The following is a 26,664-nucleotide window of genomic DNA, read 5'->3' on the forward strand; positions in this document are numbered from 1 at the left end:
AGAAATGTAGTCTACATTGATGCCTGAGAGATGGATGGGAGGATCTAGATTTGGGGATTGATAGGGAGAGAAAAAGTGCTAGGTTGGCGGAATAGCATATGAGTAATGCAGGAGAGAATAGAGGGTACTCAGTTCAGAACAGGTGGTCACAAAATACAAGCGGGAGAAGGATGACAGGTGAGGTTGGTGAGATGAGTGTGGGTGAAATGGTCCTAATAAAAGACATAGTAAACTGTGTTGAAAACTATGGACTTTATCCTAGGGTCAGTGGAGAGCTATTGAATGGTTTTTACAATAGGAGCAATATGATCAGAATTAAGCCATAAAAAAACTTACCTTGGCTTCAAAATGAAGATTGCATAGGTTTAAATACAGCCAGACTAGGGTGCCTGGGTGGCTCAGTCAGTTAAGCATCTGACGTGGTTTCTGCTCAGGTCCTGATCTCACAGGCTGTGGGATCGAGCCTCATGTCAGGCTCCATCACAGTGTGGGCTTGGGATTCTCTTTTTCCTCTCCCTCTGTCCCTTCCTCTGCTCATGCACGCACTCTATTTCTCTCTCTAAAATAAATAAATCTTTAAAAATTAATAATAAATAAATAAAGCCAGACCAGTTAAGGAGCTGTGGCAGTGATTCAGGAAGAGGCGATGGGCTACCTGACCCTAGACAATGGTAATTTGGATAGAGAGAAATCAGTGAGTTTGAAAGACATTTAAGAGATAGAATAAACAGAATTCTTGGTGACTTGATGTGAAAAGTTAGGAAAAGAGAAGTCAAGGGTGAAGGTCAAGTTTCTGACTTGACTGGCAGAGTAAATGATAGTATCATTCACTAAGGGAAGCACTGGAAAAGGAATAGGTTTGAGGGGAAAGATAACAAGCTCAATATGGATGTTCTGGAGTTGTATGTTACGCATTATCTAGTGCTTTCTGGGTAGGTAGTTGGAATAATTGGGTCTGAGCTTAAGATAAAGGTACACACTGGAGATGTTGATTTGGAAGCCGGGAACAGCATAGAGATTGGAACAGTGAAAGAGTTGTAATTGCCTTTGGGGAATGTGCAGAGTGGAAGGAAGCCTAGGATAGAGACATAAAGAAGACCAACATAAGCGCCACATGAACAAAGAATATGCAAAGAGTACCAAGAAAGAGTAGAGGAGTAGGAAGGAAAACAGAGAGAGATGATGATGTCACAGAACCCAGAAGAATAAAGTTTCATTGAGGAGGAAGTAGTCAGCACTATCAAATACTGCCAGGGGCCAAGTAAGATATGGATTAAGATGTCCATTGATTTAGGGCAAGGAAGCTACAATAGTTACCTTGGCAAGAGCCATTTTTATGGTGTGTGGTATAGATGATAGAAGTGGGTTGAGGAATTACTGGGAAGTAAGGAAGTGAAAATATTGAGTATAGGCTACCCTTTCAGTCTGGCTATGAAGGGGAAGAGAAATGGAAGGCCATAGCTAGATGTGGATTTGGCATCGAGGAAGTACTTTTCTAGGTTAGAGGAACCTGTGCTTGTTTAATTCCAAGGGGAAGGAATCAGTGGAGAAAAGGGAAAGTTAAAGATATAGGAGAGCTAGAATATCATTTAGGGTTGGGGTTTTGTCAGATGAATGTTGCAAGAGAATGATTTTAGTAATGAATCATGTATTCTTAGGGGAATAGGAAGGGAAATACAGACATGAGGCAGCATGTAAAGAGAATAGAGAGGTTGACTGGACTTTAAGGATTTTTTAGGATGAAGAATCAGTGGGGCATGACTTGAGATTATATATATGTATATATACACACACTCTCTTCACTTACCAATATATCTTGGAAATCACTTGTATCAGTTCATAGAGTTCTTTTTCATAGCTGCATATAGTACTGTATTATGCAGATGAGCCAAGATTTATTCAGTAAATGTCCCATGTATGGACTCTTAATGTTGTTTCTAATAGTTATAACAATACCATAATGAGTAACCTTACGCATATGTATTTTAGTATTGCTGGAGATGTATCTTTAAGGTAAAAACTTAGAAGTAGGAGTGCTGGCCAAAGGGCAAATGCATTTATGATTTTGTTAGACATTGCCAAATTTTTCTCCATGGGAGTTGTACCATTTTGCCTTGCCAGTAGTAATGCATGAGAATGCCTGCTTCTCCACAACTCAGCAACAGACTCTGTGGTTAAGCTTTGGAATTTTTTTACCATTCTAACAGATGAAGAATGGTATCTCAATATAGTTTTAAGTTACATTTCTCTTATGAGTGAAATTGAATACCTTTTCCATATGTTTAAGGGCTATTTTAATACAATTTTTCCAGATTTTGGTGTAACAACAGAGGGGGAATAAGAATTTATATAGGTACCTGCATATTTTTGCAAATACAAGCATAGAATGGATAAGCAGAAAGTAATGAAATTGGTCACCCTCTAGTGGATGGAAGATACAGGGTGGAGAGGTAGAGAAAAGGGAGTAACCCTTTTCTGGACCTTTTTGTAGAGTTTTTACTTTTAAAACCATGTTGAGGTTTTCACAGTCAAAAAGTAAAATAAAATTAGCAACGATGGGGAGGGGGATGCCAACTAACCCAAGTAATTTTTGAACACAATACTTTGACTATATATGTTCTTTGACCATATGTTTTGTTTTTGTTTTTTTTTTTTAAGATTTTATTTATTTATTTGAGAGAGCGAGAATGAGAGAGAGAGAGAGCACATGAGAGGGGGGAGGGTCAGAGGGAGAAGCAGACTCCCTGCTGAGCAGGGAGCCCGATGTGGGACTCGATCCCGGGACTCCAGGATCATGACCTGAGCCGAAGGCAGTCGCTTAACCAACTGAGCCACCCAGGCGCCCTGTTTTTGTTTTTTTAAGATTTTATTTATTTATTTGACAGAGAGAGAGAGACAGCGAGAGAGGGAACACAAGCAGGGGGAGTGGAAGAGGGAGAAGCAGGCTTCCCACCGGGCAGGGAGCCCAATGTGGGGCTCCATCCCTGGACCCCGGGATCATGACCTGAGCTGAAGGCAGACGCTTACCAACTAAGCCACCCAGGCGCCCCTGACCTTACGTATTTTAAAGACAAACTTTAGGGATGCCTGGGGGCGGCGCTCAGTCGGTCTGCCTGTGGCTTGGGTTATGATCTCAGGGTCCTGGGATCAAGCCCCACATCTGGCTCCCTGCTCAATGGGGAATCTGCTTCTCCTTCTCCCTCTGCTGCTCCCCCTGCTTGTGCTTTCTCCCTCCTTCCCTCTCTCTCTCTCAAGTAAATCTTGTCTCAGTGAGTTTTAATGTCATAACTGGACCGGAGCCAAATATCCTGGGATTCATTTGTAGCCTACAGTCCTCACTTTTTTGGGTGGCACTTTCGTTTTTGTTTGCACCACCAGGATCTTCCAAGTCCACTTTAAAAATTTTGACCACACTTTGATCCATTCTATTTCTTTTCACTTGTGGGATTTCTTGGCACAATGTTCCACACGTGGTAGAGGGAAAGGAAAGGAATCTAACTTTACAAATAAAGAGAATGAAATTGAGGATTTCCAAGGTCACATAAGTGGTAAAAATAAGATTAATAAGATTGTATCGGGCCTGTCTGGCCCCACAGTTTATAATTCTTTCTACCTCAACCATGTGTCTTTAAGGGTTTAGCAGCACCTGGCTGGCTCAATCAGTAGAGCATGCGATTCTTAATCTCTGGGTTGTGAGGTCAAGCCCCACACTGGGTGTAGAGCTTACTTTAATGAATGAATTAATTAATTAGTGGGGCGCCTGGGTGGCTCAGTTGGTTAAACAGCTGCCTTCAGCTCAGATCATGATCGTGGGATCCTGGGATTGAGCCCCTTCCCTGCTTGGCAGGAAGCCTATTTCTCCCTCTCCCACTCCCCCTGCTTGTGTTCCTGCTATTGCTATCTCTCTCGTCAAATAAATAAATAAAATCTTTTTTAAAATAAATTAATTAATTAAAAATAGTTCATTTGTTTAACAAATAGTTCTTGGCTTGGTGGATTCATTCTCTTGCCTTATTAGTTTTCTTAATATTTTCCGTAAATAAGTTGCAAGCATTACATATCTCACCTTCACAATCTGGCTTGATTGCTTTTTTGTTCCTGTTTTGTTTCTTACATAATTTGAGCATAAATTCATTAGGAACAAGTAATATCAAACTAGATTGGTCTTCTTTTTGAATATGGTTAGTAGACAAGAGAAGTTTTATAGTATAACCTTATTCTAACAAAGACTTGTCAGAGGTATTTTTTTTTTGTAATATCCTTATAGAGAAGTAAATTATATACCAAGTTTATTAACTAGTCACCCACAAAGAAAAAGATGGAAGTGAGACCTGACTTTGTGAGAGATTTCAAGGAATATCCTTTAGATCAGGGTTCAGCATTATGGCCTGCCAAATCCAGCCTGCCATCAGTTTGTTAGCTTGTTTTTAGTTTATTTTTTATTTTATTGAAGTGTATAATTCAGGGGTGCCTGGGTGGCTCAGTTGTTAAGCATCTGACTTTGGCTCAGGTCATGATCCCAGGGTCCTGGGATCGAGCCCCGCATCGGGCTTTCTGCTCAGTGGGAAGCCTGCTTCTCCCTCTCCCTCTCCTGCTCCCCCTGCTTGTTTTCCCTCTCTCGCTTTGTCTCTCTCTGTCAAATAAAGAAAGAAAATCTTAAAAAAAAAATAAAGAAATGTACAATTAATTTAGTGTGCTTTTTTAGTATTTTCACAAAGTTGTGCAACTACCACCACTATCTAATTCTAGACATTTTTATTGCCTCCAAAGGAAACCCTTTACCCATATTAGTAGTTACTACCTATCCCTAGTAGCCACTAGTCTACTTTTTGTGTCTGTGGATTTTTCTATTCTGGACATCTCATAAAAATGGAATCATACAGTACATGGCTATTTTGTATCTGGCTTCTTTTACTTAGCATGATGTCTTCAAAATTCATTCGTGTTGTAGCATGACTCAGTACTTCATTCCTTTTTATAGCCAAATAACATTCCGTTATATGGATATACCGTGTTTTGTTTATCCATTCATTGTTGGTGGACATTTTGGTTGTTTCCATTTTTTAGCTATCATGAATAATGCTGCTATGAACATTTGTGTACAAGCTTTTGTGTGATCGTATATTTTCAGTTTCCTCAGGTATATGTCTAAGAGTGGAATTGCTGGATCATGTTTTTTGTTTTTATGTTTAATTTTTTGAGGAACTGCCAAACTGTTTTTCAAAGTGGCAGCACCATTTAACTTTCCCAGGAGAAATGTATGAGAGTTCTAGTTTCTCCAAATCCTCACATATATGATTTAAAATGTTTTTTCCCATTTTGTGGGTTGTCTTTTCACTTTTTTGATAGCGCCTTTGACACAAAAGTTTTTAATTTTTAATGAAGCCCAAATTATTTTTTTCCTTTTATCACTTGTGCTTTTGATGTCATGTTTATGAAACCATTAATCATCAATTACAGCCCCACCACCAAAAAAAGGGGGGGATACCATTGCCTAATCCAAGGTCACAAAGATTTATACCCATGTTTCCTTCTAAGAGTTTCATACTTTTTAGATCTTATATGTAGATCCTTGATCCATTTTGAGTTAATTTTTGTATATAATGTGATGTAGGGGTCCAACTTCATTCTTTTACATGTGGATATGCAAGCCACTGTCTTCAAAGATCCTTTAAGCTTGTTCCTAAAGCCGGATGTTCCTAACTTTTTCTAGGTTTTTTGATACCTCTCTCTCCATTATGGTAGAGCTTTGTCTCATGTTGCCATGGACACGGACCTGTTTTGTTTATCCTATTTATTCCCTTTTTTCCCAGTACTTTATACATAATGGGTATTGAACAAATGAATTTTCTGTGGTCATAGTTTAGGGTAGCAATTTAATAGCTGCAGAAAATAACCCTTTTGGAAAAGTAAGTAAATAGGAAGAAGGAATCCAGTTGTTGAAGATGTGTGCCCTTTCTGAGTATCCTAGCCATGTGGGAGCGGTCTCTGAGAGCAGGATCTGGAAGATATACACAGAAGTATACCAGGGACATGAGAGAGTATACCTGAGGACTAGTCCAGGAGTGGGGGCCAGCGTTTGCCAAAGTGTGCTTGCATAGATTACGTGACATCATTTGATCTTCACAGTGATCTTGTCAGGTTTACATTATCATCATCCCAATTTCTAAATGACAAATATTGAGGTTTGGAGAATCTTTTTTTTTTTTTTTAAGATTTTATTTATTTGTCAGAGAGAGCGAGCAGAAGCAGGGGGAGTGGCAGGCAGAGGGAGAAGCAGGCTCCCTGCTGAGCAAGGAGCCCAGTGTGGGATTTGGTCCCAGGACCCTGGGATCATGACCTGAGCCAAAGGCAGATACTTATCCCAGTTTTGGGAATCTTATGTGACTACTCGTACACCTAGGAAGAGGCCAAGCCAGAGTTGAACCCTGACAACTCTTTTTACTTTACAATTCCGATTGCACTAACCAGCCTCAGCTTCTTCTTGTATAAAATAAATTTGGACAAAAGGCTTTCTAATCCCTTTGGTTATACCAGGATACACACTGATTTGTAGACTTCCTAACTCTTTGCTCCCCCCGCTTTTTTTATTCCCTTATACAATGGTTCCTATTTTTTTCCATCTAGAAATGAATGACGAGAATGACTTTTATTATTTTTCCCTTATGGATCCCACATTTCGATAGATTGCTGTCTACTAACTTGTACTTTATTTATTTTCAAATATTTTACTTATTTGAGAGAGAGAGGCGAGAGGATGCACACACAAATGGGGGAAGAGGGAGAGGGACAAGCGGACTCCATGCTGAGTGTGGAGCCTGACACAGGACTCAATATCATGACCCTGAAATCATGACCTGAGCCAAAATCAAGAGTCAGACACTTAATTGACTGAGGCACCCAGGCACTCCTACTAACTTGTATTTATTAATAATGTTTTCCATTTTATTTTATTTTATTTTTAAAGATTTTATTTATTTATTGACAGAGAGACAGCGAGAGAGGGAACACAAGCAGGGGGAGAGGGAGAAGCAGGCTTCCTCCTGAGCAGGGAGCTCGATGCAGGGCTCGATCCCAGGATGCTGGGATCATGACCTGAGCCGAAGGCAGACGCTTAACTGACTGAGCCACCCAGGTGCCCCATAATGTTTCCCATTTTAATACACTTTTCCACACCATTACTGCTCATCAGGCTCCTGAGTAGCACAGGCGATATACTTAGCATTACAACCCAGATTTTATAAGATCCGTGGGTGGCTCAGTTACTTGAGTGTCCGACTCTTGGTTTCAGCTCAGGTCATGATCTCAGGGTCATGAGATTGAGCCCCATGCCTGACTGCACGCTCAACAGGGAGTCCGCTTGAGATTTTCTCTCTCTCCCTCTGCCCCTTCCCCCTCCACACACTCTTCTCTCTCTCAATAAATAAATAAATCTTAAAAAAAAACAACAGATTTTATATATTTCCAGTCAAATGCCAAAAAACAAAACAACAACAAAATGACATTGGGTCTAGTCTCGGCTGACCAGCCACCTGTAAATGTTCTTTTCCCACTAGAATTTTAAAACACATCAACTGGGGGCGCCTGGGTGGCTCAGTTGGTTAAGCGACTGCCTTCGGCTCAGGTCATGATCCTGGAGTCCCGGGATCGAGTCCCACATCGGGCTCTCTGCTCGGCAGGGAGTCTGCTTCTCCCTCTGACCCTCTTCCCTCTTGTGCTTTCTCTCTCTCATTCTCTCTCTCTCTGAAATAAATAAATAAAATCTTTAAAAAAATAAATAAATAAAACACATCAACTGGGACGCCTGGGTGGCTCAGTTGGTTAAGTGTCTGCCTTCAGCTCAGGTCGTGATGCCAGGATCCTGGGATCGAGTCTCGCATCGGGCTCCTTGCTCAGCAGGGAGCCTGCTTCTCCCTCTGCCTGCCGCTCCCCCTGCTTGTGTTCCCTCTTTGGCTGTCTCTCTCTCTCTCTGTCAAATAAATAAAATCTTTTAAAAAAATAAATAAAACATATCAACTCAGGAACCTGGGTGGCTCAGTTGGTTAGGTATCTGCCTTCAGCTCAGGTCATGATCCCAAGATCCTGGGATTGAGTCCTGTGTCGGGCTCCTTGCTTATCAGGGAGCCTGTTTCTCCCTCCTCCTGCCGCTCCCCCCTGCTTGTGCTCTCTCTCTCTGTGTCAAATAAATAAGTAAAATCTTTTTAAAAAATGCATCAACTCACCAAATTTGCAACTAACTTATATGTACAACACTAAGGTAGAGGTGGATATGGTTTAACCTTTGGAGGAATATTCCATAGCCATTTAAAGTGATGCTTATGAGGAGATTATAACAACATAGGCAAAGGCTAATGTTACATGTTTGGAGAAGAGGAGGAGAAAACAAAACGTCATCAGTTCTGTGAGGACAGGAGATGTGTCTGTTTGACTCAGTCATGTCTCTCTGAGCCCAGTATAATACCGGCAGGCACATAGCATTTAAGTTTTAGGCGATACAGCTCAGAATTTAAAAAGGTGGTCTGACATCATGGTTAACAGCCAAGCTCTGGAATCTGTCAGACATGCGTTCATAATCTGGCTATACTATTTACACAATACGGGGCTACACTAGTAATACAATTTTCCTCATCTGAAAAATCCAAATATTAATGATGTTTCCATCATAAGACAGTTGTAAAGATGAACTAAAAGCATATATATAAGCATATAAAGATGAATATAAAGGCATAAAGATGAATAAAAGCATATATATATGGAACACCTGTGTGTCTTAGTTAAGGGTCTGCCTTCGGCTCAGGTCATGATCCCGGGGTCCTGGGATTGAGCCCCGCATCGGGCTTCCTGCTCCGCAGGAGACCTGCTTCTCCCTCTCCCACTCCCCCGCTTGTATTCTCTCTTGCTCTCTCTCTCAAATAAAAATCTTTAAAAAAATAAATAAAAATAAAAGCATATATGGAGGTCATGGTAGTGTCCCTGGTACATGGTGAGATAGTGCTCAGTATATATCAGCTATTACTAGTGCTATTATTATTATTACCTTTTTTCTCTCTTTATTGAGGTATGATTTACACAAAAATAAAGTGCATAGGTCTCAAGTATTGAGTTAGATGAGTTTTGACACTTGTATAACTACTACCTGCAGCAAATTGGAAAGTACTTCCATCACCTTAGAAAGTTCTCATGGTGTCCTTTCCAGTCAACCCTCCTACCTCAGAGCAACCACTTTCTGGCTTTTGTCTCCACAGATTAGTTTTGCCTGTTCTTTATTTAATGTAAATGGAATTAGATAGTATATTTTTGTATGTGTTTGGCTTCTCTTGCTTAGCATAATGTTTTGAGTTTCATCCATGTTGCATGTTATCTTATAGCCCGTTCCTTTTCATTGCTGAATAGTATTTCACTGTGTGGATAGACTGCATTTTATTTATACCTTTTCTGTTGATGACCATTTGAGTTAATTCCAGCTTGGAGCTTTTATTTATTTATTTTTTTTTTTTTTTAAGATTTTATTTTTAAGTACTCTGTATACCCAATGTGGGGCTCCAGCTCACAAACCGAGATCAAGAGTCACACACTCCATCGAGCCAACCAGGTGCTCCCGGGGCTTTTAAAAATAAAGCATCTATGGATATTCTTATGTCAGTCTTTGTGTGGATAAATGTTTTAATTTCTTTCAAGTAATTACCTAGGAATGGAATTTCTGGATCATAGGGTAGATATAAGCTTAACTTCCCATGAAACTGCCGAGTGGTCTTTAAGGTGATGGTAGCAATGAGATCTCTTTTTAAATGGGCAGTAATAAGCATGACATCTGAGGTATCCAGCATAGCCAGAGAAATACTTTTGGAGTTATATTGACCTGGGTTCCCAGCTGGACTCTGATGTTTATAATTTGTGCGACCCTGGGTAAGTTATTTCGTGTCTCGGAGACTTGGTCTTACCTGTGGAAAGGGAGTGATAATGAGAACATATATATGAATATCTAGCATTCTACCTACTAGTGTCATATGAAGGTGGGGGCTGTAGTGCAGGCTATAAAGGGTACATAGTCTGTAAAGAATTTAAAAGAAGTAATAAAACCCATTGTAAATCCATTTGCTTTTTATCATCATCATGCACCTAAAATTCTGAGCACTGTTAGGATAAAATACTTCTTCCTGCCTCCTCCTCTTCCCATGTACCACACCACCCAGCAGATTATAGGGACTTATAATAAATAGTAATTATAATCAGTATCTAACAAAGTTAAACAGGAACTAAGAGGTTGTAACTTGGAGTGTAAATGAGATTTAAAACTTTTCTTGCAGGTTCTCTGTGCACTTTCTGTTTCCTCTAGGTCCCTGATGTGCAAAGCTCACCCTAAATAGCAGTATTTCCAAGGGTCCGGGGAGGCACATAAAGGTCTATTCCTCTCTAGGAGCTGTCTCTAAGCAGTCCCTCTTCTCACTTCCTTAAAAGTTTGAGGTTTTATCCCTTTATTGTTTACTCACATTTTTATTCTGATATGTCATAGGCATATTTTCTTCCATTGTATTCCACAATGTAATTATAGATTGTGACCATATATCTAAGCCAGCCTTAGTTATCAAGGCCAAAATAACTCCTCTTAAACATTCTGTCCTTATAAAGTAACTTCCCAAACATGTGTTCTAACTCACAAAGACCTTTCTTAATACTTTTTGTCAATAGTTACTTTGTATTTTTGTAGAATCTGATTTGAGCTTTATCTCTACACTCCCTTCAACTTACCCACCTCTAAGCTAGGTTTTACCATGTGAAAATTAATCATAAGTATCATATTTGTCTACTCTGGCCTGTCTTCTTTACTTTAGATGGGTTACTGATTTGAGGGCAAATACAATCATTCTAGAGGCATTCATCCATTTCTCAGACAGTACTTAAGAGCTCAGGCTCTCAAGTTAAAATCCTGCTTCCTTTCCTCACTGTTAGTGGTGCCACATTAGGCAGGTCCAGTGTGTGTGGGGTTTTGTTTCTTTTTACACACGATCAAGCAATTCTCCAACACCAAATGGGTGCCCTACAATTTAACTGAATTCTGACATTATCGATCTGGAGATAGATAGCATCACATTGCACAGATTAAGGGCTTAGTCCTGTAAGATGGCCCCACCGCCCCTTGCACCACCCCCTGCAGATGCCAATCACAAGCCCAGGTTATCTCCTGTACTTCTGACCAACTGTCTATAGATTGGAGGTTCCAACAACCTCCTCCTGGGATTTGATTAATTTGCTAGAGTTTCTTTTTTTTTTTTTTTTAAAGATTTTATTTATTTATTTGAGAGATAGCACGAGAGGGAAGAGGGTCAGAGGGAGAAGCAGACTCTCTGCTGAGCAGGGAGCCCGATGTCGGACTCGATCCCGGGACTCCAGGATCATGACCTGAGCTGAAGGCAGTCGCTTAACCAGCTGAGCCACCCAGGTGCCCTAATTTGCGAGAGTTTCTAAAAGGGTATAATTCAGGAACAGATAGATAGAAGAGATGCCTAGGACAAGGTATGTAGGAAGGGGTGCAAAGCTTCTACACCCTCTTGGAATGTACCACTCTCCACATGTTTACTAATGCATAAGCCCTCTGAACCCTGTTCTTTTGGGTTTCTGTGGAGGCTTCATTACATAGGCATGACTGATTAAAATATTGGCCATGGTGATCTGTTCAACCTCCAGCTCCTCTCTGACCTCTGGGAAGTAGGACCAAAAGTTCCTTTTTTGGGGGGTGCCTGGGTGGCTCAGTCGTTAAGCATCTGCCTTTGGCTCCGGTCATGATCCCAGGATCCTGGGATCGAGCCCCACATCGGGCTCCCTGCTCCATGGGAAGCCTGCTTCTCCCTCTCCCACTCCCCCTACTTGTGTTCCCTCTTTCACTGTGTCTCTCTCTCAGATAAATGAATAAAATCTTTATTTATTCATTTGAGAGAGACAGAGATAGTGACAGAGCGTGAGCAGGGAGGAGAGGGAGAAGCAAGCCTGATGAGGGGCTCAATCCCAGGACCCTGGGATCATTACCTGAGCCAAAGGCAGACATCCAACCAACTGAGCCACCCAGGCACCCCTGGGACTGAAAGTTCTAACCCTCCAATCATATGGTTGGTTCCTCTGGCAACCAGCCCCATCCTTAGGTGCTTTCCAAAAATCAATTTACATAAACTCAGGTGTGGTTGAAAGGGATTTGTTACAAACATTAAGACATCTTTTTCTCTGTTATCACTAGGAAATCCCAAGGGCTTTAGGGGCTCCCAAATGGGGAAGAAGACCTAATAAGTATTTCTTTTTTTTTTTTTTAAGATTTAATTCATTTATTTGTCAGAGAGACCACAAGCAGGGGGAGGGGCAGAGGGAGAGGGAGAAGCAGGCTTCCTGCTGAGCAGGGAGCCCGACTCGGGGCCCAGTCCCAGGACCCTGGGATCACGACCTGAGCTGAAGGCAGACATCCAACCGACTGAGCCACCCAGGTGTCCCCAAATAAGTATTTCTTATTATAAATTACAATATCACAGCAGGTTACCTAACTTCTCTGAGCATTGCTTTTCTTATCTGTGCAATGAGTAATGATACCTGTTTCTTAAATAGGATAATGGATGTAGAGTCCTGAATTAGTGTCCTATTGCCGCCATAACAAGTTACCACAGACTTAGTGGCTCAAAACAACACAAATTTATTATCTCACAATTCTGTACATCAGAGGTCTGACCCAGGTCTCACCAGGCCAAAAGCAAGGTCTTGACAGGGCTGTGTTCCTCCTGGAAGCTGTAGGGTAGAATCCATTCCTTTGCAGTTCCCAACTCCTAGAGGCTGCTGCACTTCTTGACCCATAAGCCCCTTCTTCCATCTTCAAAGCCAGCAAGAACAAGACAAATCCCTTTCCCACCTACATCTCTCTAGTTCTGCAGCCAGGAAAGGCTCTCTGATTTTGAGGACTCATGTGATTGTATTGGGACCCCCTGGATAATCTAGAATACTCTCCCCATTTCAGAGACCTTAACTTTAATCACATCTGCAAAGTCCCCTTGCCACCAAACATTTCATATTCATAGGTTCCAGAGGATCAGGACACAGACACTGGGGGCCATTTTTCTGCCTACCACAAGTACTTAGCACTGTGCGTTGCTCTTTGTAAGTCCTCAGTAAGTGGTGATCACTTAAGGCCTTTGGTACTCTGGGAGTTTGCAGTGGGTGCTTGACAAATTAAATATATACCAAATGGATGAAAGATCAGCCTTCTAGTTAATTGGCTGCCTTTGGGTCAAATACTCTTCTGGGCAAATTTTCTGTGGCTGAGGGGATGTCCCAGGAAGGGGACATGTCCCTTTTAGTGGTAGGAGCAGAAATTTGTTTGGATCTCACTTCTACTGCTTACTTTTTTTTTTTTATAAAGATTTTATTTATTTATTTGAGGAAGAGAGAATGAGAGACAGAGAGCATGAGAGGGAAGAGGGTCAGAGGGAGAAGCAGACTCCCTGCTGAGCAGGGAGCTTGATGTGGGACTCGATCCCGGGACTCCAGGATCATGACCTGAGCCGAAGGCAGTCGCTTAACCAACTGAGCCACCCAGGCGCCCCTCTACTGCTTACTTTGATCTGAACTTCAGTTTACTTTTCTGCAAAATAGGATCAATGAAACCTGCCCTTTAAAAGGCTCAGGTGGGGGTTCCTGGGTGGCTTAGTCAGCTAAGCGTCTGCCTTTGGCTCAGGTTGTGATCTCAGGATCCTGGGATCGAGCCCCGCGTCGGGCTCCCTGCTCAGCAAGGAGCCTGCTTCTCCCCCTCCCTCTGCCGCTCCCCCTGCTTGTGCTCTCTCACTGTCTCTCTCTCTTAAATAAATAAAATCTTTTAAAGGTGTTGAGTATTAAGTGAGATCATGATTATGAAAATATTTTATATATTATAAGATACCAGGCAGTGTAATTCAATTCTGGTCACTCACATGCACCAGGAAAACACTAATGATGGAAAGGCCAGTTTACCTGTTTAGTTCTACTTCTTGGTGTTGAGTCCCCACAGGAGAACCTCTTAACCGGCTCTCTTGTCCCTTTCCATTTGCTCCCCCAGGGTCACTCAGGATGTGTCAACTGTCTGGAGTGGAATGAGAAAGGAGAGTGAGTATGAGCTACAGCACCTGAGAAGGTGCTGGAGATGGGAATGGGGAGCTGGGAGAGGGGACTTTCCTCCTTCTTAGTAGGTCTAAGGAAAAGAAACTGCTGCTCTTTTCTGTGTACTTAAGTTTAGTCCATCATTATCAACACACAGTTGAACAGTGACTTGGATGACCACCCAAACCCTGTTTTTTTGATAATGTATTGCATTTAAGGAATAATGAGAAATCCTTAGGACAAAATAGAAGAGATTCAACTAAGGTTTATAAGAACGTTGAATTCTATGATATCTCCTGTTCGTCACACTCTGTGTGGCTTCATTCCCTATGAACAGGGGACGTGGGGGAGGGGAGGGTGGAGAGGTCAGAACCCTTCATTCTGCTTGCAGTTTGCTGGCCTCTGGTTCCGATGACCAGCACACAATTGTGTGGGACCCTCTGCACCACAAGAAGCTGCTCTCCATGCACACGGGACACACGGCAAATATCTTCTCTGTCAAGGTGAGCAGGATAAGGCACAGAGCAAGTCAAAGGCATGACTGGGCTGTGCACATGGTTGTGTTTGCCCATTTGTGTCCCACATACCCCCTGGGGTCACAGACACCTTTGTGATATGAGCATCTGACTGTGATTCCTGAAACCCTATCTCTTTTCCATGTTCTGCTTCCTCACTTAGAGCCGCAAGGCCAGCTCTAGGTGAATTTATATTTATTTGGGTGGTAATGGTGGGTGGTATGGCTCCAAGCATGAACTTAAATAGCAGGAAGACCTATGTTTGACCCCCTTATCTGCCTTTTAGAAGCTGTGTGACCTAGGCAAGTCACCTGACCTCTTTGAGCCCCTTTACTCATCTGTAAATATGAAGTAGCTTAGGAAAAACCCCCGGATTCATGAGTAAATGAGTAAATAACCCTTTAATTTTAAAAGGGAAGCAGCAGGGGCGCCTGGGTGACTCAGCCGGTTAGACGGCTGCCTTCGGCTCAGGTCATGATCCCAGGGTCCTGGGATCCAGCCTCGCATCGGGCTCCTTGCTCAGCGGAGAGCCTGCTTCTCCCTCTCCTTCTGCCTGCCTCTCTGCCTACTTGTACTCTCTATCTCTCTGTCGAATAAATAAATAAAATCTTAAAAAGAAAAAAGTAAAAGGGAAGCAGCAAATCATAGACTTAATACTATAGTTTAATGAGATGATTGTAAAAAGGCACCGCACAAGTGCTTTTAGCTATTCTTTGTTCAAGCTACTGATTTGTTGGTTGGAAGTGAGCTAAGGAGAAGTGGGAACAGACTTACAAGTGTCTTCAGACCTCTGAAGCCCTGTAAGTGGAAATGACAACGAAACTTCTGCCTTTTGGTCCCAGAGAACAGACATGGGGTTAGTGGCTCTTTTAAGTCCACAGAAGCAAATGTGGGCCTGATGAAAGAGCCAAGGGTCAAATGCTTAGAGCAATTTGGAAAAGATAGAATGAGCCCTTTGAGAATGTAGTAAATGTCCAAGCACTGAGGTACTCTACCACACCAGGAACTTTATCTGTCAGGTTTAAGGTTGGAGGAAATGACCTTTAAGGACCTTTCCAGCCCTGAAATTCTATAATGGATGTATGTGAGAGAGGCTGTCCTTTGGAAAGCCTCACTAAGCTAAGAAATATTTTCCTAATTAATATCAAGAAGAATCACAAGACACATGAAGAAGGTAGATTTGAGAGCTGAGAACCTACTTATTTCCCTAAACACTGCCTCCTTCCTGAGCTCTGATTTTCACCTCCTGTTCCAGGGACCAATCCTAGATGATTTTCTGCAATTTTAGAGACAGAACAATACTGATTCATCTCTTGCATGGCAAACAGACTGTTTTCTGCCACCTGGAAAGTGTCAGGTTCAATTTGAATCCATGGGATGGGATCTGGGAAAGGGACATATGCCATCAGTTTGGCATCATAGAGCACAAAATGTTGAGTTCAGAAACCGGAATTTGACAATGGTCTTGATACTCACTAATAGTAAAATTTGGGGCAACTCACTTATATTCACAGATCCTCAGCCTCCTGTGAAAGTGTAGAAAAGAATTCTCTCTCCAGGTAGTAACACTACACTACACATAGTTTTATTTAGCCCACAAGCTCCCCCTGGTGGCAACTACAGTGTATGATAAGCGAGGCGCTCACCTATTCGTTTCTGTTGTGCATGAAGTACATGCTGTCTCCAGACAGGAATAAAGATTACTAGTTGCCCCTAAAAATAATTAAATTCCATCTATTTCATCTGGCCCTTGTCCTGGTGAGTCATTAGATAGTGGTGTGTGGAAAGAGTGAATTGTTGCTCTTTTCATGTAGTAGGACTTTAGCTCTTTAAATGCAGAATAATACCTCAACCCCAACACCCATTCAGCCTTGTTACGGGTTGGGAGAAGCTTTTCAATTAAGAAGGAAGATAATTAAATTTTTTGAATTCAAGAATGAAGAGAAAAAGTCAACTAACACCATACCCAAATATTTCTTCCTCAAAACGAGGTGAAGGAACTGCACACTTTCAGAAATTACTGTTCAGAGCTATATTTATAGCTGTTCTTACCACATGTCATTTGGAATATTTTATTCTCAACTTCATCTGAATGGTGGGGTTCTCATTCTTTATAATAGCTGCATGGAGATGTTTCTTGCTGATGTTCAATCCTTCCCCAGGGTCCAACATTTGAGCCATTTCCAGTATTTGTCATCATGAGGAGTGCTGCTCTGAGCATTTCTGCACAGGTCCCTTTTTTCTAATAGAATTATTTCTCAGGAGTGGAAGTTTAGGGTTAAAAGATAGAAACATCTTTTACTTTGTTACCTATTGCCAGATTGTTCTCCAGAAATATTTGAACCAACTTAAAATACTACTTCCTTCTTAAAACACTGGAAGTCCTTTTCATTTTAAGGCTGATTTATTATGTAATCCTCAGGTTATCAAATAGTTCTCCCGAGGCAATATGCACAAGGGAATCAGACATACTTGAGTTAACTCAGTGTTAGTGCTAAACCTCAATTTTAAGTGGGTTATTTTAGATATCAATAAGATAAGGTATCTGCCCAGGTGTCTAGCACATGGTAAATGCTTAGTAAATGGTAACAGCTATGATTATCGTCCACTCAGCTCTTACCTGGGGAAGAATCAGAGGAAAAGGGTTCCTTAGGTAGTCCAGTTTGGCCTAAATCAGGACTATTCCAGCAAAGTAAAGGTGTGTGTCCCAATTTTGACCTATAGGCCTATGGGCTGATGCTTGAGAGCCGGTTGCCTTAGTGGACTGTCTTGAGCTCATTTTCTTACCTGAAATGAAGGAAAGAGGGTGCTAACATCCAGGCTAGTCTTCTTTCCTGGCCGATCCTATCCCCACTGCCTGCCAGTCTCTTCTTCAATCTCTCTGGAGCAGTTCCTGCCTCATGCTGGAGACCGCATCTTGATCACGGGGGCAGCCGACTCCAAAGTGCATGTCCACGACCTGACAGTAAAGGAAACGATCCACATGTTTGGAGACCACACAAACCGGGTGAAACGCATCGCCACAGCGCCCATGTGGCCCAACACATTCTGGAGTGCTGCTGAGGATGGGCTTATCCGGTAAGGGTCTGAGGCATGGAGTGGGGCCTGCACCTCCCCTGCTCCCACTGCATGTTGGCTCCCCCCATCCCATCTGCCCCTATTGCTTCCTTCCACAGGCCTGGTTCCTTCCCTTCAGCAGAGTTGCCTTATTTGTCTCCCCAGGGCACTTGTTGTGAACATACGACCAGGAACATTTGCTTGTCCTGCTCTCCTCTTCCCCACTCTACCCTCTCCTCCACTACATCCAGGCCTGCCGGCCTGCTGTCACCAACACAGAGGCAGCCTCCTCTGGGCTTTCACACTTAATGTTCCCTCCACCTGGTTTTCTCTGTCCCCAGTTCTTTCCATGTTTGACTCTTTCTCATCCTGAGATCATTTTAAGAATCACCTCAGAAGCATCTTCTCTGACTATCCTGTCTGAAGTAGACCCCTCCCCCATTATTCTGTCTCAGCACGCTAATTGTATCCTCTATAACTCCAATCACCGTTTGTAATTCTTTTATTTTATTTACTTGTTGGTTTATGTTTTTGTCTGTATCACTCACCGAACAGTGAACTGTCAGAGCAGCTCCATCTCTCTCTTGTCCCTGGTTCTGTTCTTAGAGCCCAGCACTGTGCCTAGCATGTTGAGGTGCTTGATAACATTTCTCTCAAATATTTGAACAGTGGGCATATGTGTGAGAAGGGGATAGCCAGCCAGAAATGGTAAAGTGGACTTTCCCCCTTTCCAGTGGCCTGGTTTGTCAACCTTTGCCTCTACTTCCCTTCATCCTAAAATGGTCTCATTGCCCTTTAACTCCTTTCTGCAAAGGTGACCTTAGAACTTTTTCCTTATCTCCCCAACCTGCTTTAATGCCTACAGGACTTCATGCCCTCTTCCCTGTTACAAAGGAGGAGAGATATCTAAATCATGCATGAACTATAAAATAAGAGTTAGAAACAGGGCACTGGTGTCAGACAGACCTGGGATCAAGTCCTACTTCTGTCACTCAGTGTTTGGGGCAAGTCACTTTACCCCTGAATCTGTTTCTTCATCTGTAATGGGAATTATCATAATATCTCTCTTGTTGGCCTGAGCATTAAAATCAAGATAGTGCCTGTAAAACCTTAGGATAGTCCTTGGAAGACAGAAAGCAGTTTGGTCGGTGGCAGGTACAATTCTGTGTTGCTCTTGTTGACCCTGACTAACCAGCCTGTGCCAGGGCAGCAGGTAGAGGCTAAGCATCTAGGGTTGGAGCCTAAGTGCTTTGGCAAAGGTACGATCAGGGTAGGTGTCCTTGCAGAAGGTGAGCATACGCTGGGCCTTCCAGAATAGACAGGATTTGGATGGGCAAGGAAGAGCAGAGCGGACTCCCCAACTTGAGCAGTTTGTGAAGGCAGGGGTAAATAACCACATAGGGGATAGTTGTAATCGGCGACGTTAGCAAACTGAGGAGCAAGGTTGGTGTGAAATCAGGTCTTAAGAAATCAGACTGAGGAGTTCGGTAAAAGTAAACTAACAGTAAACTCATGCTAGAAGTATTGAGGAATCTTTGCAGTTTTTTGAGCAGGAGGATGATGTAACAAAAACTATTTTAGGAAGAGCAATCTGGTGAGGTCGGCATAGAAAGGTAAGGCGGATAGGGTGGAGATTATTGCCAATGTCTAGGCAGAAGGTGGGTGAGCACACAGGGGACATCCTCCCCATTCCCTGTGCCTGTGTATGAGCAGCACAACAGTCCCCCAAACTGCAGGGAGGGGTGTGCTACTGGCGGGGATGTCTGGCATGACCTTTACCTCCTGAGTGGGACTCAGGCTGGTCTTGAGACGCTGTGTTTCTAGATAGCTCTTAGGCAAGCTCTAGAATCTCTTTTCTGTCACCTCCATTACTTCTTCTGTTTCCTGTAAGAAATTAGATTAAAAGTGGAGTTAAGGAACAGAGCCAGGTGGTTAAAGGCTGTCTCCCCAGCTCTGCACTATCCCAGCTTCACACTTTCTGGCAGTGTCATCCCAGACAGGCTTTACAGCTGCCTTCAGCCTCAGCATTCTAATGGTACCTGGGAATGGCGTGAGGATTTAGATAATCCACATACAACACTTAGGGACAGTACTGGACACAAAGCATTTCTCGCTGTTAGTGATCAGTAGTAGTAGTAGTTAATAGCAGTGTCACTGACATCTTTACAGTAGTATTTACCTTAAGTAGTTATATAAAGAATAAGATTGTGTGAGAAGCCTATTTCAGGTGCCTGGCCCACAGTGAACACTCGAGAAATGGGAATAGTTTTTCAGGGCGCCTGGCTGGCTAAGTCAGAGGAGCGTGCAACTCTTAATCTCAGGGTCATGAGTTCAAGCCCCACACTGGGTGTAGAGATTACTTAAAAACAGAATCTTTAAAAAAAAGAAAGAAATAGGAGTGGTGGTTTTTGACATTCTTATTATTTAGAACAGGCCAAAGCTTCTCCCAGTTCCTTTGCATAACAAGGCCTTAGCTTCTCCCCCGCCTCACAGGGAGGACCCAACCCCTATCCCCTAACGCTGTCCTCTCTCACAGCCAGTATGACCTTCGGGAGAACAGCAAACACTCGGAGGTGCTGATTGACCTGACAGAGTACTGTGGCCAGCTGGTGGAGGCCAAGTGCCTCACCGTCAACCCCCAGGACAACAACTGCCTGGCCGTAGGGGCCAGTGGGCCCTTTGTGAGGCTCTATGACATTCGCATGATCCATAACCACAGGTATGACTAGTTCGGCCTCCCGTGGGCAGGCCTCTGGGAACCTGCTGCCCCTTTCCCTCGTTGACATGCCCTCTTTTTGAGGTGGGTTTTTAAATTTTTGTGATTTTTTTTTTTTAATTTAATCCATGTTTGTTTTGGAAAATAATGGAAAGTAAAATGAAGAAACGACCCATAAGCCACCACCTGAAACAAATCACTGTGTATAGTATTTGCTGCTTGTTCTCTTCCTGCAAGTATTTATACAGAGTTATAATCTTGTACATGTAATTTCTTTTTTGTACATTTTATTTTATTTTTTTTAAAAAAAAAAAACATGTAGAATATAATCAGAACCTCCACATAAGTCCCAGATCTGAGCAGCTCTGCCAGCCTGGGTTTTCAGTCGACTCCTGGGACAAGCACAGGGATGTCTGGCCTGCTTTACTTTCATTTGTGGGTTTAGGCAACCACTGCTGTTCCTCACACTACATGACCTGGCGTGGACCTTGAACCTTAACTTCATCATCTGTAAAATGGGGATAATAGGGTGGTCATGAGGACCAAGATGATGGATAGGACCTACTTGTAAAGCACTGTAATGTATGTGGCCATGGCTATCTATTTGGTGAAACTTTGGGGTTGCTCAGGTAAGGAAGAAAGGCACCTCCTTTCAAAGATAAAAATTTAGGTTTTCCTCTAGGGGTTGTGGTCTGGTCTAGCCAGGGGTAGTGCTAGGGGTTATAACCTATACGGTTTGCCTTCCCACCAGGAAGAGCATGAAGCAGAGCCCTTCGGCAGGTGTCCACACCTTCTGTGACCGGCAGAAGCCCCTTCCGGATGGTGCAGCCCAGTATTACGTAGCAGGTAGGGCTCAGTCCAGCTCTGGCCGCACATTCTTGGCTGGGTGTTAACTCTCTTTGGGGTGGTACAGGGAGATAGCATGGCGTGGTGGTCAGGAGTAGGGGTTTTAGACCAAGGCAGATGTGAGCTTTCATCCTGACTGCTATTAACCAGCCATCCTATGACCTTTGGCAAATTACTTAGCCTTGATGAGTCTTAATTTCTTTTCCATAAAATGGCGTTGCAATGATTAATGAGATAAAGTATATAAAGCAGTTAGCCTAGTGCATATAGTAAGTGCTCAACACTTGCAGCTACTTTTATGATGAAGATAATTGCTACCATTATTGATATGGTTGGCTTCACAGAACTCCGTGCCTCTCTTGGTGGGGGGAAGACAGGGAGCCTCACATTAGGGTAACTGAGCTGCTCCCCACAGGTCACCTGCCAGTGAAGCTGCCTGATTACAACAATCGTCTGAGAGTGTTGGTTGCCACCTATGTGACCTTCAGCCCCAATGGCACAGAGCTGCTGGTCAACATGGGAGGGGAGCAGGTAGGTATGGTTGCCCAAGGTGGCTCTGCCCCACCACCACCCCACATTCAGCAGCCAGGGCTTATACCTCACTTCCACTGCCATAAGCCAGACAAGAAGCAATAGCCTTATTGCAAATGACTTTATAGTGAAGTGTAGGAGCAACATGGCATCATTGGAATTCCCAGAGAGGTGCCCTGGCCTTAGCTTTTGCTTAAGCTTTAGAACTGACGGACCTGTCTTCCAATTCTGGCCTTCTGTGTACTGTGAGTTTGAACTGTGAGTGTCATTATTCTGAGCCTCAGTTTCCTCATCCTCCATTTTCCTAGGAGGAAACCCTGGGGCTCAGAGCCAGGCTGTGGGTTAACACTAGCTGTAGGAGTGTTCCTTAATAATGGGGGGTTACTAACCCTTCTGTTTGCGTGTTCTCGGTCAGGATATTTAATAAGCCTTGCTTAAATCCATTTATTCTACAAACACTGAGCACTTACTCTGGGATTAGCATTATTATAAACATGAAGGAGACAAATGTGAAATATGATCCAGCCCAGGTTGACAGGAGACATGGCAAGTGAACCAGTTGATGACATTACAAGGCAAGGCGGATTATGTACCAAAGAACTGGGATGGAGAACAGGCGAATACGGTTCTGGCTTCAGATTGCTGAGCCATCACCTGGCCTAAAGATAGCATAAGGATGAATAGAGAGGCAGTCTAGCAGAGTGGTTTAGAGCCAGACAGATTTGGTTTTGGGTCCTGGCTGTACCACATGCTGCTTTTATGGCCCTGGGTAAATAAAGTCTGAGCCATATTTCTTCATCTATAAAAGTGATAATAATAGTACTTCTTGGGACACCTGGCTGACTCCGTCGGAAGAGCATGCAACTCTTGATCCCTGGGGTCGTGAGTTCAGAGTCCCATGTTGGGTGTAGAGATAACTAAAAACAATAAACTAAAGAAAAATAATAGTACCTCTTTATGAGGTGGTTTCTAGGATGAAATGAGGTAAGTCATACAAAACATTTAGCGGAGTTCCTAAAGCAAAGTAAGACTTGAATGAACATTAAATAATAATAGATAATGTTCACTCAGAGAAGTAGGTAGCATTGTTGCTTTGGGCAAATTGCTTCCCTTCTCTGAGATTTCAGTTTTCCCATCTGTAAAATGAGACATTTGGCTTTGTGACCTCTGAGGACCTTTCCAACTTAAACATGTGTTTCTAATTAATGACAGTGTTTTAAACAGTCCTCCCTCAGGGCCGGGAACTGGGAAGATGTTCCTGCCTGAGGTTTGCTCCATAGGAACCCCTCCTGGCCTTGCCGGATGGCTCCCTGCTCAACACTCACTGTGTTCCTGAGAGCCATCAAGCCACCAAGGCCTTGCTCATGGCCAGCCACATTCTTTCCTCACAGCCTCCGTCTCTTTTCTTGACCCCTTCCACTCTAGGTCTATTTGTTTGACCTGACTTACAAGCAGCGGCCGTACACCTTCCTCTTGCCTAGAAAATGCCATTCCTCAGGGGGTAAGTTCTCTCTTGGGGTAGGGTATTTCTGCTAGGGAGCTTGAGCGCATGCCACTTCTGCTGAGAAAGCTGCCCATTCCCTTGTGCTGTGGCTGTGATCCTCCGAAAGGACTAGATTTTCTGAACATTCTCTATACAGTAAGAAGGAAGATAACAGTAGGTCAGAGAGATCTGACAAAGGGGTTTGCATCACAGCCCTTTTCACTTCCCTCTGAAAAAGCAGTTTTTTCCCGTGGCTTGTCTCTTGAGGACCTGAAGTACTTGCCCTTCCTTTCTCGTCCTGGGTCAGTCTCCTCACTGACTCCTTCCTGGGGCCTATAGTTGATTTAGGCACTCCTCCCTCCCTTCCCCACACCCGGCAAGGGTAATGCCAAGTTGAAGCTGTGTCCCTCTCCAACCAGCAGAGGGCGCAAAGGCTTTTCTTTATGCACTTGCCTGCCTCTCTGTCAGAACTTGCTTTCTGGGAATGGATCTAACCCTGGGAGGATGGCCCACAGTGGAACCATCAGATCCTGTGGTAGAAGCTGGAGGGCTGCTGAGGAGCAAATGAGGAACTCCTCCTGAGTTGTGGCTGTTCTTTCTCCCCATCCCTGCCAGAAGTTCAGAACGGCAAGATGTCCACCAATGGTGTATCCAACGGCGTGTCCAATGGCCTGCACCTTCATAGCAATGGCTTCCGGCTGCCGGAGAGTAGGGGACATGTCAGGTGAGGCCAGCCTGACTTGTCCAGCCCTCCCAGTCCCAATTACACCTTATGGTACCTTACGGTATAATTGGAGGGAAGAGCATGTGTTGTAAACCTTCCATCCAGGTACATACCTCAGAGTCTGGGGACTGGGGCAAGGGATGTAATGGAGTAATGAGTAGTGGTTCCAATAGTGCTCCTACATGGTAGGATTCCAATCATGCTCAGACTGAAGCTCCAGTCCCTTGGTATCAGTAGCTGGGTCAGAACCCAGGGGCCAGCTGCCTCTTAGTACTGAGCTCTCTCTTAAAGGTATTCCACATAGATGGGCTTCCCCCATTATATTTTTCTTTGTCCCATACCATCTTTTGGCCTCTATTCACTGCCAGGCCCAATGCTGGGCTTTGGATATAGAGGGGTCCAAATCCTTTAAACTTTGAGAGAAACAGAAGTCTCTTTAGAGAGATCCATGGAGGAACTTGGGTGGTCACACAATTCAGCTCAGTGTGGAGGCTGGTGGTTAGCTACTGTGATGCCCAGGAGTTTGATTAAGAATGGCCTTTGGGGTGCTCGCTTCGGCAGCACATATACTAAAAAAAAAAAGAATGGCCTTTGGGGAGCACCTGGGTGGCTCAGCCAGTTAGGCATCCAACTCTCTATTTCGGCTCAGGTCTTGATCTCAGGCTCGTAAAATTGAGCCCCGTGTCGGACTCTGCACTCAGCACAAGTTGGCTTGAGATTATCTCCTCCCTCTGCTCACTCCCCGCTCATGCACGCATGCTCTCTCCCTCTCTAATAAATTAAATCAAATCAAATCGAATTCCTTTGGGGTGCCTGGCTGGCTCAGTCAGTGGCGCATGCAGCTCTTGATCTTAGGGTCATGAGTTTGACCCCCATGTTGGGGGCATAGAGTTTACTTAATAAAAAGAGAGAGAGAATTGCCTTTAGCCTGTCCATGACAGCTTCATTTCTGTTCCTCTGTTTTTTCACTGGTTCAGAGTATCTGGACATGTGCCCATTACCTATTACAGTAACCGAGGCCAAGGATAGAAGTGCTCCCCTCTTCTAAATGACAGTGCAGATGCCAGGGACCAAGAAAATCTGGGTGGCCCTCAGGCAAGGCTGCAGACTTCCTGAGAGGCTGCTTGACCTTCTTTGGCTGGCCTGACTTGGCTCTCCTTCCCCATAGCCCCCAGGTAGAGTTGCCCCCATACTTGGAGCGTGTGAAACAGCAAGCCAATGAGGCCTTTGCCTGCCAGCAGTGGACCCAGGCCATTCAGCTTTACAGCAAGGCCGTGCAGAGGGCCCCTCACAATGCCATGCTCTACGGGAACCGAGCTGCTGCCTACATGAAGCGCAAGTGGTGAGTGGACCTGGGCTAGGATAAGGGATGAAGGCAGGGGGCCTGATGGAGCCAAGTTGCCGAGGCCTCCAGGGAAGGTGGCAGTGGCATCCCACTGCCTCTTAGGGCTCCTTAGGCCCAGGCTTCTCTTCCCCACCTCCAGACTAGAAGTCAGGAAGTCTCGAGCACCAAGGAAGGTCACAGTGAAGTAGAACATGTTCACAAGGAGCTTCAACATGGTGTTTTGTTATAAAGTGAGATGGCCACTGGACAAGTAGGACTTGAGAGAATGATTAATCCCAACTGTTGGATAATTGTGCCTTGAATTGGGACTATTGAAGGAGCAGTGGAATTCTTGCTAGATAGAAAAGAGGCATTTGGTGAATTCAGTTGGTATCTGTCTGAAATGATTCTGCAGCTCCTTGACCTTGGGGCTTGCTTTCCTATGCTCTCAGACCATTGGACTAAGCACAGACAAAATACCAGAGATCTGAAGCTGGCTGTGGGTCATGTTGGGTCATAGTGGCTGGTGGTAAAGGGGTAAAGCGGGTTCCTGAAGAATCTGCTATCTTTGGAGACCATCAGGGCTCCCAGCCCTTCTGCCTGCAGCACCAGCAGGCAAGCAGGCAGGCAGACCCCATCCCCCAGCCGGGGCCAGGACTGGAGATGGATAGAGCTGGGCCCACAGCCATTTCTGCTCCGTCTGGCATCCGTCGGCTCTGCCCAGACAGACAGGCCAGCTGGTGTGCCATCGTCTGGCTGCAACAAGGCAGGCCAGAGAGGGAAGCGTAAGAAACCCACCCAAGTTAGCAGGATGGTAGATGGGGCTTTGGGAAGGTGCCCCCATAGGCCTTAGCTCAGGCATCAAGAGTTTGCCAAAGACTCAGATGGCAACCTAACCCAGGAGGTGATGGTTTGGGGGCCATCCTGAGGTGTTTTGCCTCTCTGTCCCAGGAGTTGGGTAGAATGCAGTGTCCTCATCCAGGCTTTAGACTGAGAGCTGTTTTACTCTTGCATTCTTGCTAAGAGAGGCTGATGGGTGCCCTTGACATGTTCTCTGAACTCCTACTATGCACTAGATAGCAGGGCCACAAAGTTCTTCACTTTTGAGTTCCTGTGCTCCAGAGTGCGCAGCCTCTGGACAGAGGACAAAGACATGGTCATGGTTCATCATCGGCAAAGAGGCAGGAAGCAGTGAGTCTTTGAGTGGTCAGGTAAAGGGCTGTGGGCACTAAGAAAAGTTAGGTCACTTTAGCTGGGGTCAGGGAAGTGTCAGGAAGATGAGGTGTCTGATGGGCTCTAAGTGTGGGCAGACTTAGGCAAGGAAATGAAAAGGAGGAGGGGATTATGGGGGAAGGACATTCC

At 44.0% G+C, this 26,664-nt stretch overlaps 1 protein-coding gene across 5 annotated transcripts in view; it reads left to right on the plus strand.

The window, feature by feature from the left end:
• WDTC1 (WD and tetratricopeptide repeats 1) overlaps positions 1-26,664 on the plus strand; it is a 64,747-nt gene that overhangs the window by 30,008 nt on the left and 8,075 nt on the right. For 4 of the 5 annotated variants that reach the window (XM_035727202.1, XM_027613732.2, XM_027613724.2 and 1 more), the window contains 9 exons: positions 14,066-14,112; positions 14,498-14,609; positions 17,512-17,699; positions 20,215-20,397; positions 21,146-21,240; positions 21,656-21,771; positions 23,197-23,272; positions 23,870-23,978; positions 25,147-25,320. In XM_035727202.1, coding sequence (XP_035583095.1) covers positions 14,066-14,112; positions 14,498-14,609; positions 17,512-17,699; positions 20,215-20,397; positions 21,146-21,240; positions 21,656-21,771; positions 23,197-23,272; positions 23,870-23,978; positions 25,147-25,320 — 1,100 coding nt within the window. The remainder of the gene's footprint in view (positions 1-14,065; positions 14,113-14,497; positions 14,610-17,511; positions 17,700-20,214; positions 20,398-21,145; positions 21,241-21,655; positions 21,772-23,196; positions 23,273-23,869; positions 23,979-25,146; positions 25,321-26,664) is intronic. The other variant, XM_027613743.2, reaches the window with a different exon arrangement.

This window comes from Zalophus californianus, chromosome 4 (assembly GCF_009762305.2).
Source record: "Zalophus californianus isolate mZalCal1 chromosome 4, mZalCal1.pri.v2, whole genome shotgun sequence".
In the NCBI taxonomy this organism is placed as follows: Eukaryota; Metazoa; Chordata; class Mammalia; order Carnivora; family Otariidae; genus Zalophus; species Zalophus californianus.